General features: G+C 45.4%; 1 protein-coding gene across 1 annotated transcript in view; it reads right to left on the minus strand.

Annotated features, from left to right (window-relative positions):
• Nucleotides 1-16,879, minus strand: part of LOC308075441 (uncharacterized protein) — a 55,081-nt gene that overhangs the window by 24,851 nt on the left and 13,351 nt on the right. The window contains exons 2-11 of the mRNA XM_080415326.1: nt 10,244-10,314; nt 9,742-9,811; nt 9,453-9,559; nt 9,201-9,231; nt 8,048-8,158; nt 6,595-6,722; nt 6,419-6,489; nt 1,825-2,032; nt 1,010-1,273; nt 130-456 (exon numbers count right to left, since the gene is read on the minus strand). Coding sequence (XP_080271452.1) covers nt 130-456; nt 1,010-1,273; nt 1,825-2,032; nt 6,419-6,489; nt 6,595-6,722; nt 8,048-8,158; nt 9,201-9,231; nt 9,453-9,559; nt 9,742-9,811; nt 10,244-10,314 — 1,388 coding nt within the window. The remainder of the gene's footprint in view (nt 1-129; nt 457-1,009; nt 1,274-1,824; nt 2,033-6,418; nt 6,490-6,594; nt 6,723-8,047; nt 8,159-9,200; nt 9,232-9,452; nt 9,560-9,741; nt 9,812-10,243; nt 10,315-16,879) is intronic.

Here is a 16,879-nt window from a genome sequence, read left to right on the forward strand (position 1 = left end):
ACTCGTGCGTACACGATAACACAATCAGATACACGCACACGCACACGCACGCGCACGCGCACGCGCACGCACACGCACACACACACACACACACACACACACACACACACACACACACACACCGCTGACCTGTTCTCCTTCTCCTGCAGTGCTTGCTGGGAGGCGCGTCGTATCCCCTCCCAGCGCTCTCGGTCCTTGTCGCTGCACGCTGGCACGCACGGTACGAACTGATGCACTCTGGAAGCGGCGGGCCCGCGGCGAGCCCGCCTGGACGCCAGGTCGTCCCTGCGCACGTCCGGGACCTTCCTCGCCTCCGTCTCCGCCTCCGCCTCGCCGTCGGAGTCCCAGGCCGCCTTCTGATTGGTCAGAAAGTCGTTGTCGCAGCGGAGGATGATGTCGGGGGACGGCGGGTGCGCTTGCTGCTGCTCCTCCGACGGCTCCGCTGCACCCCTGGGGCTGAAGGTGAGTTGTCATGGCAACGTCAGTTTCAGAGCTGTCCGTGCCGTGCCACAGCCGTGCCACGCCCCCCAGCAGAGAGCCAGTAAAGGTGAGAGTTTTGTGACGTAACGCGCATGCCCATTCACACACACTGGGTTAGACAAGTTCTGAGTTAAGATCTATTTCTGTGCACTTCAGAAGCATACTGCAGAAGACCCCAACACAACCAACCAACAGTCGATGAGCACCTCTCTCCTTTCCATGTCCAAACCTCAAACTGAACATCAGACACATCTGCCTTTCAGAACAAGCCATCGTTGAGAGGCTCGTTCTGAAACAATCTGAAACAACCTGAGCAAGCAGTGAGTTATCATACTCCCCCGAGCCAACACACAACAACAACAACAACAACAACAACAACGGCAAAATCAACCAGAAACCATGTCAAACCGCAGCAACGGAACACACCGGAGCAAACCGCAAACGGATAACCCCCCCATCACTGTTAGTCACCGGCTCAAAACGCAAACGCAACGCCGTTTAGTCCCCCATGCCACTCCTCCTCGCTGACCTGCCGTAGCGAATGGCGGCCGGCAGGACCTTTATCCCCATCTTCTCCAGCTTTTGCAACTTCCTCTGCTCCACCACCTCCTGGGTCAGCTCCCCTTCTTCTTGCGGCTTAGGCTCCTCCTCCTCCCCCTGGCCGCCGCCGCCGCCGGCGCCGTTTTCGGGGGCCCACCGGACAGTCTTGTGGGCCTTGAAACGGGGCGCCGCCGGCCTTTTGAACGGAGGCCCGCCGCCCTCCTCCCCCTGCTCTGGGATGGCTTGATGGACGCTGGGAAATGTAGTTTAATGGCAGAGGATGACGTACGGGGCTAAAGAAAAGCGTGTCTCTGCATGCATGATGTGTTTGTTATCTTTTTTTCTGTTGTTAACCCATTGAGACCTGAAGCTGATTCTACATGTCTCCTAAATCTCAACAGTTTTCTGAAAAACATATGTTTCTATATCAGTGGTGCTCAATCTTTTTCACGTCAAGGACCCCCAAAATTATATGTATTTGGCCGCAGACCCCCATCAAAATATCTTGTTCCAGGGACCCCCAGAAGCAACGATTTGAGTTAAAAATGTTCACTTTAAAAATATATATATTCAAAGATTTGCACACATTTTCACGATTTTTCAAAAATAGCAGATCTACAAGCTCGTAGCGCGGCACTCGGTGCCGCGCTATGAGCTTGTATATCTGCTATTTTTGAATAGCCCAAAGTGTAAAATAATGCTTTTTAACTCAAATCTAAAAATGACATCTTAATGGGTTAATAATAATAATAATAATAATAAGGATATTATTATTATTATCATGGTGATTTGTGCGTGACTCACTACCTCCTCTGGTCGCCCCCCTCCTCGGGGCGTGGCTTGCGACGGGGAGTGGGAATGTAGGCGGTGGCGTTGGTGCGGTTGGGGAGGAACTGGTTGAAGGGAACGAAGCTCCTGGCCTCGGCGCTGGCCGTCCGTCTGGCGAGCATGTCGTCCCTCCGCACGTCTGGCTTCTTGTTGGGACCGTCGGCCTCCGAGTCACTGCCTCGCCCTGTGGAGAGCGACACGGGCACAGAGATTAGATCAGTGGTTCTCAAACTTTTTTGGGCTGAGGACCAGTGTTGCCAGATTCTGTGAGAGAAACAAGCAACCAGGTCTAGGAAAACCACCCCAAAAGAAGTGACTATGGGCCACATGAGCACTTTAACATATACATCAGCTATTTGAAAATAGCCAATCTACAAGCTCACAACGTGTCGCGTACTCTGTAACCGCTTATCTGTACTATCATTTGTTCAAAATATACACAACCTCTGCGCATGTTGCAATGATCAATACAATAGCATCCAACGTTGTATCCTTGCAATGATGCAATTTTAGGCAGTGGGAAGTAACTAAGTAGGCGTTCAGAATTGATTTAAAAATGATACTGTTTGTTTTTAGAATCACTGAATGGCCTTGCGCCAGTTTACATTTCGGACCCTCTGACCCCTTACACCCTGGACCCTCCTCTTAGGTCAGCAGACAAACTTTTACTCAAGGTCCCCGGGACAAGGCTTGTAACGGAAGGCAATAAATAGGGCAGTCGCTGCAGGAGCTCCACTTTTGTGGAATAAACTTCTATTGGAACTTAGACAGTGTCCTCTTTTAAAAACTAATTTTTAATATAATTTTAACTAGAAGGAATGGATAGTCTTATTGTTTTGCTTTCGCTCTTAATTTTCTTTTATTGTCCCTTTTATGTTTTTATTTCTTTCATTGAATTGCTTTGTTAGTTTTTATGTAGGCTATGTGATTGTGAAGCACTTTGTAAACCTGTTTTTGAAAAGTGCTATACAAACAAAGCTTATCATTATTATTATCATTATCATTATTATAATTGTCTCCGCCAGGCCGCAGGCATTCGCCCCCTGCTTCGCTCCCTGCTTTTACTATGTTTTTCGGCCTGCTTTCGGCGCCTGCTTTCGGCCTGTTATAGTACCACCAGGAGGCCGAATTTTGCTAAACATCTTTTTTTATAATACTCCTACAGATGTTGTCCAAACATCTCGCCAATCGGTACACATTATCTCTACAGTCATGTGATCATGACGGATCTGTCAGATTTTTCATATTCCATCCTGATTGGCTAAGATTGACTTCCAAAGTTTGCAGGAGTGGCCCGTTTTGAACAAAATGCCTCACATCATGAACACAGCGTCTGCATGCCTTGAAACTTAGCAAGCACATTCCGACTAGGCCAAGGAAAAAATGCAACCCTACATTTTTCAAATCACAAACAGATTCACGTTTTGGCCTATAGCTCTTGAACCGTATCTCATAAAATCAAAATTATTTTCCCCTTGGATCCCTTGGATTATTACGCAACTCCCCAAATAAGCCATGCTTATTTTCCACCATGTTGCATTCCTTTCTTTCTTTGCTGGCCCACAATAAGGTACCTGGCCTGGCAGTGATCTGTGCTCGGACGAGCACATTTTTCTAGTTATTATTATTATAAGTACATTTACTCAAGTAGGCTACTGTACTTACAATTTTGAGGCATTCTTTATTTTACTACTTACATTTTTTATAAAACTTTATACATCTATCCCACTACATCTCAGAGGCAAACATTGTACTTTGTACTACATTGCAATTTTTGGACAGCTTTAGTTAATTACTAGTTACTTTGCAACTCTACAGAGACAAATCTCTTCTACTCCATTTTTACCTAGATTGAAGAACTCCTAGCTTTCTACATTGTAAATGAGGACCTAGCTGCCCCTGAATTGTATACCTCTGAGTTTTAAATGAAGGTAATTATGATGATGTAGCTAAATAAAAAGTGCTTTTCACATTGCTGTTCACAATAACAAGAAAATACCACTGCAGCATTTACCAAGCATACAGTATACGCTTATATACAAGCTCATAGTGCGGCACCGAGTGCCGCGCTATGAGCTTGTAGATCTGCTATTTTTGAAAAAGTGTGAAAATGTGTGCACATCTTTGAATACATATATTGTTTTAGTTAGGATTTAGAAAGAAAATGTTTTAATCGGCCTCAGGTCTTAATGGGTTAAACTGCCAATTTACTTTGAGGATAAATATTTGTCCGGTTTGTCCACTGCACTGCAGAAAATACAGCATCCATGATGCAGGGTGAGAGACAGAGGGCTTAAATGAAGACACACATGAATCAATGAAAGTGATTGTGAACTAATTGACAAATAACAGCGTCGTTTTCCCCCGGCTGCCTCCCTGTGGCCAGCAGGGTATGTTGGGAACGTGGCTATGGCTGCTTCACTAGACACACAGCTGCATCCCAGCAGCACTGCTGTCAACATGAAACCGGATGCCAGCTTTTCTTTCCTTCTCGCACGCACACACGCGCACACACACACACACACACACACACACACACACACACACACACACACACACACACACACACACACACACACACACACACACACACACACACACACACACACACACACACACACACACACACACACACACACACACACACACTAGATAGCTGGATGTTGACCTCACTGAAAGTTTTGCAGGTTTAACCCCCTGAGGATTGCTACTGAGACAGACGAGACAGCTGCAGTATTTGGGACACACGCACACACAGACTGACAGACAGACAGACAGACAGACAGACAGACAGACAGACAGACAGACAGACAGACAGACAGACAGACAGGCAGACAGGCAGACAGACAGAGACATTGCAGACACATGCTGTGACAGTTAGCAGCTGTTGTCCCGAGCCAGCCAGTCTAACATAACACACCAAGGTTACAAAAGCTAACACGTTAGCAACCAAATGTCCGGCTAACATGCTACAGCAATATTGGTAGTTGCCGGTTTTTGGGCTTGTTTGTAAAATGTAGTTGCTTATCTGGGCTTGTTTCCTAACGTTGTTTAAACCAGTGGTTCTCAAACATTTTCATGTCAAATCGTATTTGTCCACGGACCCCACCATCTAAAAATATTTTGTTTCGCTTTTTTCTTTTGGAAAAAAAGAGATTTGTTTGAAAATAGCTGATCTACAAGCTTGTGAGCTTGCGGATTTGAAAATAGCCGATGCATATAGGTTTAAAGTGCTCATGTGGCCTATTATAGTCACTTGTTTTCATAGACCTGGTTGCTTATTTATCTCGTAAAATGTGGCAACACCGCTTTAGAGGTCCCACTGACCCTGGAGGAGAAAGAAACCCAGTGAGGTTGTTCTGTTCTGTTCTATTTCCACTATACCTCTCTCCACTGGAACAATGGGAGGGTTAAATAACTTGCTCAAGGGCACCTCAACTGTAGCAGTCGAGGGAGGGTAACATGCACCTTCCCCACCCCGGGGAGATTGTGCTTTCTTTCTTATGGACGGTGCACAGTCTTCGCTGTTTTGCATGTATTAGACGGACAGTTTAAGATTAATTTACACTCCGTTGTGTGAGGGTGATGCTTGCCAAATACAGATCGACAAGATAAACAACACTTTGCGGTGTGATGTGTTGACGCCACACCGTGACGTGCCGCTTGTAAATCTGTTCTTATTCTGGGGGGCATGCAACGCCGTATAAATTAGGTTATAGGAGGTTTGAAATGGAGACAGTGTCAGGGAGGCAAATTAGGGTATGTGACCTGATCCTACGCCAGCTAATAAGGCTCCATGTGGACCCTGAGGTGGAGGTCGTAACCAGTCATGGAAGGTCACGGAAGGTCACAATCAATCAATGTCAACAGGTTTTTTGTTTTTCTCCGAGCATGGTTGCAGTTTCAAAACAAAGATGCACACACACACACACACACACACACACACACAGCTGCAAGCATTCAAACAACCACAGCAAGCCTTTCGGTTGTCGGATTGAATGCGAGAATGATCCGTGACAGGACAGGTTCTCTTGTCCTCCCCTGAGCAAGGCAGTGGACAGGTTCTCAGTGGATGTAGAAGGCTGCAGCAGAAGGCTGTGGCTGCTTGAACGCACGAAGTCTCACCCAGAGATATTGAGAGCGAGAGTTACGACAATCCCCAAAGACCACTTGTTCTCAAACCTTTTCATGTCAAGGACCCCCAAATTAATATGCATTTTACTGCGGACACCCCCATCTGAAAATGTTTTGTGCCAGGGACCCCCCAGAAGAGATGATTTGTGTTAAAAAGAAAGCTGCACGGCACGAAGAAGCACGCTGTGAGCTTGTATATCTGCTATTTTTGAATGGCCAACGTATAAATGGACAAAGTGGTTAAGACGATTGTGGTGTTACATTAACTGCTTGGGCTGGGGACCCCTTGGAAACCCCCCCAAGGACCCCTGGGGGTGCCTGGACCCCACTTTGAGAACCACTGTTCTAATTCATGGTCTGGCTACTTACTGCTGGCTGGCTACTGCCAGACCATGAATTAGAATTAGAATAATGCAGAACTCTTGCAGAAACTCACCGTCACCGTTTCCTTGGTTGACCACGTCAGGGGAGGGACTGTGCTGTGAGCGCGAGCCAAACGAGTCCAGACTGTAGAACAATCACAACACAATAAAGCAGAAAGATTCACATACGGTGCAACCGCAGCGCTGTTTCATTTGGTCTCATCTTTAAATGTACGTTTTGTGTGTGTACCTGTCCAGGGAGTTGTCCCGAGTGTGTCTCGGTGGAGAGAGAGACTCGCTCCTCTCTGAATCCCAGCAGTCGTAGCCGCTGTCTCTCACACTGCGCTTCAGTGAGCTGCCCCCTGCCTCCTCGCACACCTACACACACGCACACGCGCACGCGCACACACACACACACACACACACACACACACACACACACACACACACACACACACACACACACACACACACACACACACACATACATGCAGAGTATTAAAGTGGTTCTCAAACTTTTTAAAGGACCCCACTGCCCCACAAGGCCAAAAAAAAACGTAACTCTGAGAGTACTCTGAGAGGCCCATTTGGTTCCATTTATCTTGTAAACTCTCAGAGTTACAGACATCAAAGTGTCCTAACTATCAATCATTTTGATGGGGGACCCCCCCCGTTACACCACCTCAAGGACCCCTGGGGGTCCCCAGACATGTGTATGCTCTTGAATGATAAATAATGGGTGAGAGAGACCAGGGACACCTGACTTTATTGTGTTCATGGTATCCAGCGTGAGACCGCACGCGTGAAAAGGGAATGTAAAACAATAATGAAATATTAGCAGCAATAATACCAGTCCAAACAATTGAAACGTGAACTCCACAGACGGGGGGTAAAGCTGATATCCTGTTTTCCGTCTCGGCTTTCTCTGAGACAGTGGGAGCCTTCTTGTTTTGAAAGCAGACCCCTGTTTTCGTCCTCCGCTGCACCCCCACCCCAACAAAGGCAGGAAGCTCAAATCCTCACCCAAAATGCCCCCTATGTGTCTCTTTTTCTCTGTCGTTCTATCTTATCTCTCTGTTTCTCTCCGTCTGTGTGACTCCTGCCACTCTTCTCTCTCTCAGGGCCAATTCATACTTCAACGAAAATAATAAAAACATAGGTCCCTTTTTAACCCTTTTAGACCGGGAACGCATCTCTGTCATTTTTTTTTTCTTTGGGCTATTCAAAAATAGCAGATCTACAATACCAGCAATTTTTGGGAAAGATCGTGGATTTTTTTTTTGCAAATCTTTGAATGTAACATTTGTAACTCAAATCTTTGCTTCTGGGAATTCTACAAATGTCTTCTAAATCCTAACAGTTTTTAGAAAAAAAACGTATGTTGCTATAAAGGCTGTGGACCCCCATATCAACATATTTTGTTCCAGGGACCCCCAGAAGTTGTGACAGAGTTAAAAATGTTCGCTTTAAAAATGTTTACATTCAAAGGTTTGCACAGATTTTCAAGATTTTTCGAAAATAGCAGATCTGCAAGCTCGTAGCGCGGCACTCGGTGCCGCGCTATGAGCTTGTAGATCTGCTATTTTTAAATAGCCAAATAAATCTAAAAATGACACACGGATGCGTTCCCGGTCTTAAAGGGTTAAGTAGCCTTCACGCTTTCTCCTCTTGCCCTCTCCTCTCTCTCTCTCTCTTTCTCTCACCGTTCTCATCTGGGCGAGTAGGACTTCGAACTCCTTGAGGTTGAGCGTGGGTCCGCTGTAGGAGACACAGCCACACGCCGCCTTCCCCAGCCAGTAAAGTGTATTCAGCACCTGAGACAGAGGACAGACGGACAGACAGACAGACAAAGTGGCAGGTCACACACCACAACACAACACAACACAGCGTGTATACCGACATCTAACGGAGAGAGACAGAAACTGAACATAGAACGCAATACAGTAAGCAACATGCTACGGTATGTACATCAAGAAAAAAAAAACACAAAACACAAACTCTTTATTTTGCAGAATATGGAACTGAAATGTACATAAAATAAACTATAAGCCCTACTTGTATTGCTTTCGTTCAATTTTTCTTTCCTAAATTTAGGTCGCTAATGCAGCAACACCCTCCTATACCCAGAGTCCCTCCCCTGAACATGGCCAATTGTGTTCATATCAGTGGTGGAGAGTAACTAAGTACATTTACTTAAGTACTGTACTTAAGCATAATTTTGAGGTATTTACTTGAGTATTTCCAATTTCCAATACTTTTACTTCTACTCCACTACATCTCAGAGGCAAATACTGTACTTTTACTCCACTACAATTATTTGAAAACTTTAGTTACTAGTTACTTTGCAGATATAAATAATTACATTATAAAACATACATTAACCACTTTAGCCCTATTTTATACCTTGGCTATTTGAAAATAGCCGATCTACAAGATCACAACGCGGCGCGATGCGACGCGTAGTGAGCTTGTAGATCGGCTATTTTCAAACATTTCTGTACTTTTACTTTTGGTACTTTAAGTACATTTTTATACCAATACTTTTGTACTTTTACTCAAGTAAATGTAAAGTTCCGGACTTTTACTTGTAACAGAGTACTTCTACATATTGATACTTTTACTTAAGTAAAACATTGGAGTACGTTTTCCACCACTGGTTCATATAGACGTTCAGCCAAGCTGGATGCACCGTGTCGGATTCGAACCCCTAGACTCACGCGGTGGTGGACAGGTACTTTACTTCTTCGGGCCGCCGATTGCGACCGCCCGGTTTCATTCTTTGAACATAATAATAAACGATACAGTCCATACACGCCAAGGAGAAAAGGGGGAAAAAATTAAGAAAGACCAACTTACATTCTTTAGTTTTCTGTTGCAGTCTGAGTCCCTGGAGAGGAGAGGAGAGGAGAGGAGAGGAGAGGAGAGGAGAGGAGAGGAGAGGAGAGGAGAGGAGAGGAGAGGGACTGTTAATGTCATGTGAAACCTTGTAAAGATGGACATACTTTCAAGCTCAATGCACAGGAACAATACACACACGCGCGCATGCACGCACGCACGCACGCACGCACGGACACACACACACACACACACACACACACACAGACTTACTTGAGGTTGGCTCGTATGGAGGTATCCTGCAGGTCTCCTGGATCAAACAGCTGTGAGCCTTTCAATCCCAGTTCCTCACAACCACGCAGAAACACTGTCAGGTTGTCCTACACGCACACGCACACGCACACACACACACACACACACACACACACACACACACACACACACACACACACACACACACACATTTAGTTTAGGTTCTACAAATGTATTTAAAATGTATTTAATATTTTAATTCATCCTTTCATTCATCCATCCAGTCCATTGTGGGGTGCTGGTTTCTTACCAGCCCAGCGATGGGAGTGGGTAGTCTGTTGATCTTTTTAACCAGTCCTGGTTTGATGGCACTCAGCAGCCTACAGTAAACAGTTAGACAAACATTAGACATTCATGTTGAAGGTCAGGGGTTCCCAAACTTCCCAAACTTTTAGCTTGAGACCTAAAAGATTATGTCTCCCCGGGACCCAAACTAATGAAAATAGCTGACCTACAAGCTCACAACGTGTCGCGATGCGACACGTTGTGAGCTTATAGATCTGCAATTTCTTTAAATGAAAATTCTTAGATTATTCTTCTCTTCTTTCTTTGCTAATTCATTATCTAGAAAATTTTTTGACATTTCTTTTAAATTTATTTATTCATTAATTTTACTTTTGAAAATCTTTTTAGGTATGCTTTTTTAAGTTTCTTTAGACTGAGCAGAAGGTGCTGTACTTATCACCTGAGCCTCAACTGAATTCTGACACAGACTTTCTGGAACTCAAGAGGAAGTGACATCACAGACTTACTCGCACAGCAGGATGCCGTTCTCCAGACCACCGCGGAAGTCCTTGTCTCCAAAACTCCGTCCCGTGACTGCCTGGTGAGAGGACAGAAAGGACATGTCTTACAATATAGTACTGCTACTATAGAATACTACTAATAGCAATAATACCGTATAATAACATGTAATAATTACTAAGGCAAAACACGAGTAAGGAAGAGAAGAAGGAGTGGGTCAAGGAGAGGAGAAGGACATCATTGTAATCTCCCTCAAGCCATGTGGAACACATGCAATAGGGGTGCCATCAAATGGTCCACAAGGTTCTGAGGAGGATAGATCAGCCACTGAGACCAACCAACCATGAAGTCTGTCTGTCTGTCTGTCTGTCTGTCTGTCTGTCTGTCTGATTACTGTATATTCCTATAGTTTTGTGAACATCAATTATATATATATATATATATATATATATATATATATATATATATATATATATATATATATATTGCCCTGTTAGACCAAAAAAAGGAAAAGGAAAGTGCTTGTACAAAGTGGTAATTGTTTAGAACAGTGTTTGTTCGTTCTATTCCCAGCAGCGGAGCGACTGTTGGCTGGCCAGTTCACACCAGACCGCATTGCTTCCAGGGGGAACCAATTAGGAGTGACGCCGTGGCACTGGCACACTGAGCTGGCCGTGGCCTCATTCCAACCTCCCAGAACGCTCACACACACACACGCACTCCCCTCATTTAGACGCATAATGTGGAAGCTTACACAGTCGACAACATTAGCAGACCCTGTCTGCTCGGCCTTCTACGTGTACGTGAACTCACATCTAGAGCCCCAATCAAGGCTCGTATCCAACTGGGGGAAAGTTCCTGTTAAGCCTGATCGTCATGCGCCGAAAATGGCCGATCTGCAAGCTCACAACTTTGCGATGCGTTGTAGATCGGCTGTTTTTGCGGTGCGATGGAATTAAGCCTAACCCTACTCCGGGTCGACACACTCTTTTTACATAATATGCTATTTATTCCTTTATCTGTATGGAAAAAAAAACCTAGGCGGCCATTAGCATGGTAAACCCTCCCGGTCGAGTGAATTCTCATTTTCATGTGTCTTCGGTCTGCAGGAGACACTGAAAAATGTGACATTCACGCGAGCGCTTGCCTGGGAAGCAGAAGGTCCCGGGTTTTTGTGAAGTATATTGAGTGTGGGAAAATGTGTGAAATGTGCTGTGCAAATAAAGGCTGGACTTTTTGAATGTCCGATGTTGCTCTTTTACAGCAACACACAGCTTCACACTCCCAGCTAGTACAACCACAGTCCAATTATACTGCTGAACACTGCGTTGCTCAATGGCATGCCAGTGGTAGCTCCCGTGTTTTTCATTCACTTTTCCCCTCCAGACCAGTGACTAAACTCTCTAGAGGTACTGTACCTCTGCCCTGTTAGCGCTTTATCTAATTAAGCTACGCCGTTTCTGGATGAATTATACATTGACCAGTTAACAGTCAACTAGATTAGAAGCCTTAACTGCAAAATGCCCATTTGTAGATCTGTAAGAACACCCACACGGCCACTTAATACATTATTACAAGGGCCCTCAGTGATGCCATGGCTTAGATTTCATTCCTTGATACTGTAGATACTAATAGTTAGTCATTCATAATTAATAATAGAGGGTCCAGTAGTGTGAAAAGTTGACATGGGAACCAGAATTAGATGACAGAGTTATATATTAATTCCCATTGAAATGACGGGTCATTCACTGCCGCCGTTTTTCTCCTCTGTAAATATAGCTGTTTGTATTTGTTGATGACATATATTAATGTGTCAATATGCACTGTTGATGAATTGAATACATAGGACCACAATGAAAACAAGTCCCCTGGACTTTTTTGTGTTATCTTTTTAACCTATATATGCTTTACCTTCGTGCTGTTTAAATTGTTTGACTAATAAAAGTAAGAAATCAATCAATTGTAGGCATGAGAAGCAGCCATGATGTTAGTAAGTCAGTCACATTGTAGTAGAAACCGGACGCACCAGCCCTGGGGAAAGGACCAATCACAGAACAGAAAGAAGAAAGAGACTGAAAAGTAAACGGTCACATAAACACTGACGCACAGACGCACAGCCAACCCAAAGCTGACGCACAGACCCAAGGCCCACACAGAGCTCACACACAGATGCACAGCCCACACACACACACACACACACACACACACACACACACACACACACACACACACACACACACACACACACACACACACACACACACACACACACACACACACACACACACACACACACACACACACACACACACACACACACACACACACACACACACACACACACACACACACAGGGGTGTTGTGTAACCGGCAGTCAGAAGTGAGAGGTTTGACTGACGTCCCTTTAAAGGTCTAATCCAGATTAACGCAGATTACAGGCTGCACACCCTGTGGAAACTGTTGACACTGAGCCCGTGCACAAACACACACACACACACACATACTGTACACACACATACACACGCATGCACGCACACGCATGCACATACGCACACGCACGCACGCTCGCACGCACGCACTCACACACACACACACACACACACACACACACACACACACACACACACACACACACACAAACAAGTGCTGTTGAGTCCATCTTTGGGCTGCTGAACTCTGTTTTGAGGAGTAAAGCTTTAACAGCATAAAGTCCACAGATATCCATGGCACTGCACTGGTGCCGAGGTCGAACCATGAACCCTCCCACTTAACCAACAAGTGACCGTGGAAGTCTTACCTATATCTGATTCAAGTGCAACTATCGCCACCGAGGATGGAGTTTACACGGAGTTGAGGTTATGGAACAGTGTGTCAATCCCATTACATCACAACAACACACTGATGCAACCGGTGGCCACACGTCACTTTCACTGGCAGGCACAGCCAACTAGAGCCAGACAGCTATATCAAGCTGCCCAATATATCCGCCATTATTTCACCTGTTTGATGTCATCGGTATTAGCAATTATGCAGTCGATGCAGTTTTTACCCACTTTCAACCTGTCATCCGCATTCTGGGCATGTCATAGGCGGAAAACATTTGCCAATCTACAAGCTCACAACGTGTGAGGGAGTGGTTAAATAAAAATAAGTTCTGTTGTGTTTATCTCTCAAAAAGTAATGCTATGTTCTCTCAAATTGAAAAACTCTAGCTTTGACGAATTATCGGTCAAAACATCGGTAAATCTACGGTGGTCAAGTTCTCGCCAAAATCGGGATCAGCGTCGTAGCCAAAAATCTGGCGTCAGTTCAATGTGGTGGTTTGTACCCACAGGCTCAGTAACCCGTGACCACAGGACATGCACCCTCTCTAATCCTCTCTCTGCAGCTTGTAAAAGACCCCAATTCAAGTGTGGGGAAGTTGGGGCATTTCAGCTTACAGTAGGAGTGATTTTACAACATGACGCTATTGTTAAACATTTGCATTACTTAATTAAAGAATTGTTATTTTGATCAACGTTTGCCTGTTGTCTCTCCTCTGGTACCAACATCAATACAGCATGGAATTGTGGACACAATCTTATCCAACGATAACAAAATATTCTACGTTTTGAGTCTGAGAGGCTAAATCTCATCAAACGGGTGGTCCGTGGCTCAAATGCCGAATAAATAATGGACCCTTGATATGAAAGGGGTTGAAAACCACTGCAATACATCAACCATGATCATTCATACAAAACATTCCACACCTCTTACAGTTACAGCTATAGATCTAGTAACTAGTTACAGTTAGCCAAGCCTTGGTGTGGGTGGCCACTTAACCCTTATTTTATACTTTGGCTATTCAAAAATAGCAGATATACAAGCTCATAGCGTGGCACCGAGTGCCGCGCTATGAGCTTGTAGATCTGCTATTTTTTTTTTTTTATCGCGATTTTTTTTGTGCAAATCTTTGAATATATATATTTTTCAAGCCAACATTTGTAACTCAAATCTTTGCTTCTGGGGGTCCCCGGAACAAAACATTATAGATGGGGGGGGTCCGCCGCTAAACACATATCATCTTGACATGAAAAGGTTTGAGAGCCACTGATATAGCAACATTGTTTTTTTTTCAGAAGAAGACATTTGTAGATGCGTTCCCGACTTGAAAGGGTTAAACAACCCCTGTAGTCTTAGAGGACTGGGCTTGAGCTTACAACTCTACTTGGACCACGTTTCCCGTACTCTACACCAAATCTCTTTGCCAAAAACAGCCGATCTACAAGCTCACAAAGCATCGCATTGTGAGATTTTCCCCCTCAGAATATGGACTTTGGGGGTTCAAAGTGGTTAAGCACTGTGAAAACAGCCTATTGTTTCTTCCTTACGTAAGAGAGTTGGACAGATGTTTCCTATCTACATCACCCTCTTTTCATCATCCTACTGTTTCTCACACGTGCACGCACGCACACAAAAGACGCGCGAGCGCGCGCACACACGCAGCTCCCTACTGGCACAGCCAATGTTTCTCAGGGCTCTGAAACATTTACAGCACAGTCATGCATAATTTACTGTCCTCAGACACTGCTGCAGAGGATGCAGAACGGGACCATTGTGTGTGTGTGTGTGTGTGTGTGTGTGTGTGTGTGTGTGTGTGTGTGTGTGTGTGTGTGTGTGTGTGTGTGTGTGTGTGACAGCAATGAAATAGAGGGAGAAACTACGTATGGTGAAAGGGCAAAGGGACAGCTGATTAGTGGACGAACACGCATGCACCCACATGCACGCACATGCACGTACACACACGTGTGCGCACACACACACACACGCGCACACACACACACACACACACACACACACACACACACACACACACACACACACACACACACACACACACACACACACACACACACACACATCAATCAATTCCTGCAGCTTTTGTAAAGTTCACAGCAGGATAAATGGAACAGTGTCAGGGCTTTGTGATGGTTGTGCGAGGACAAGCGGAATGTGTGTGCGCGTGTGTGCGTGTGTGCGTGTGTGCGTGCGCGTAAATATCCCTACTTGTGTCTGCGCGCGTGCGTGCACGGGCGAGAGAGCATGTTAAAGTGAGCATTCATGTGTGTTGCATTATGAAAAGAAAAGAAGAGAAAAAAAAAGGGGAGCCAAATGCCTTGAGGGTATTTCTGCGCCAGCCGCCTGTAACTGGACCTGAACCCTCTCCCCCCCCCCCCCCCCTCCCCCGACATGGACCGCTCCGCTCCGTTCTGTCTGGATGAATGGCAGCGGCAGATACCATTAAGCCCCGAGGTGGTAGGGTGGGGGTGGTGGGGGGGCAGGCAGAGAGAGAGAGGAGAGGAGAGGGAGAAGTAGGCCAGCTATAGTGTACCAGAGGACCCTTCCTTTCATGTAGACGGCCGTGGAGAGAAGGAAAGGAGTGAAAGGCTTGGTGGGGGGGGGGGGGGGGGGGGGGGGGTGGTTGTAAAGCGTGGCGGTAACACTGCCAGGGGTGAGGGGCACGCTTCCCACCGAGACCACCCACCATGCTAAGCTCGTCATGTGCCATAATACCTAGCACAGTATAGTTCTCAAAGTGGGCTCCGGAGACCCCCGGGGGGGTCCGTGAGTGGGTTCCAGGGAGCAAAATGAGTTCATATAGCGTCAAAATCAGTTGAACCACTTATATATAACCCTACATCATTTACATTGGCTATTGGAAAATAGCTGATCGACAAGCTCAGCCATGTAGCATATTGTAGTCGGGACCTTAACCTGTGGTCTAAAAGACTAAACTTTGTTCTGGGCTAAAATTTGGGTCAAAAGCAGGTCGTTTCACCATAGCCCCGAAACTGACCATGGACTGCTGCACTTTTAGGCAAAGGAAGTCATTTCAACAACTTTTCGAGCAGATTTCGTTTGGGTGGAATGTTGGTGTTGCTGGGGACATAACGGCTTCCATTCACTCTTCCAACATGGGCGGTGTGTCGTGGTCCTCTCTTCCACATTGAGCTGGCATGCTGTTATGCTCTGAAAGCAAGCCGCAAAATAGTTGACCTCAGGCATTCTCTTAAATGCCTTTTGTGGATTTGCTCTGCGTTTGGTATCAAGACTGTTTGAAATAACTTTCCATACAACTTGGTTCTCAAATGTTTTCGTGTCAAGGACACCCAAATTGATATATATTTGGCCACGGACCCTCCATTTGAAAAAGTTTTGTGCCTGGGACCCCCAGAAGATTTCTTTCCCTAAAATAGCAGATGTACAAGCTTGCAGCTGTGAGCTTGTAGATCTGCTATTTTTGAATAGCCAACGTATAAATGGATAAAGTGGTTAAAAATGATTGTGATGCTGCATTAACTACCTTTGCTGGGGACCCCCTGGAACCCCCCCCCCCCCCCCCCCCCAAGGACCCCACTTTGAGAACCAATGTGATACAACACTATTATTAGCCATGTTAAACAATTACGCCTATTTTTGTATGTAAAATTGTGAAAATAACCAATCTTCAAGCTCACAACGCATCACGTTGCGATGCTTTGTCAGTTTGTAGATTGGATATTTTTTTCACTAGGGTTTCGTGTGGTTAAACACTTGTAGCACAGTAGTAATCTAACATTGGGTTAAGAGAAGAGAGAGAGCGAGAGACAGAGAGAGAGAGTCTT

This window comes from Gymnoscopelus braueri (genome assembly GCF_963280865.1).
Source record: "Gymnoscopelus braueri genome assembly, chromosome: 2".
Classification (NCBI taxonomy): domain Eukaryota; kingdom Metazoa; phylum Chordata; class Actinopteri; order Myctophiformes; family Myctophidae; genus Gymnoscopelus; species Gymnoscopelus braueri.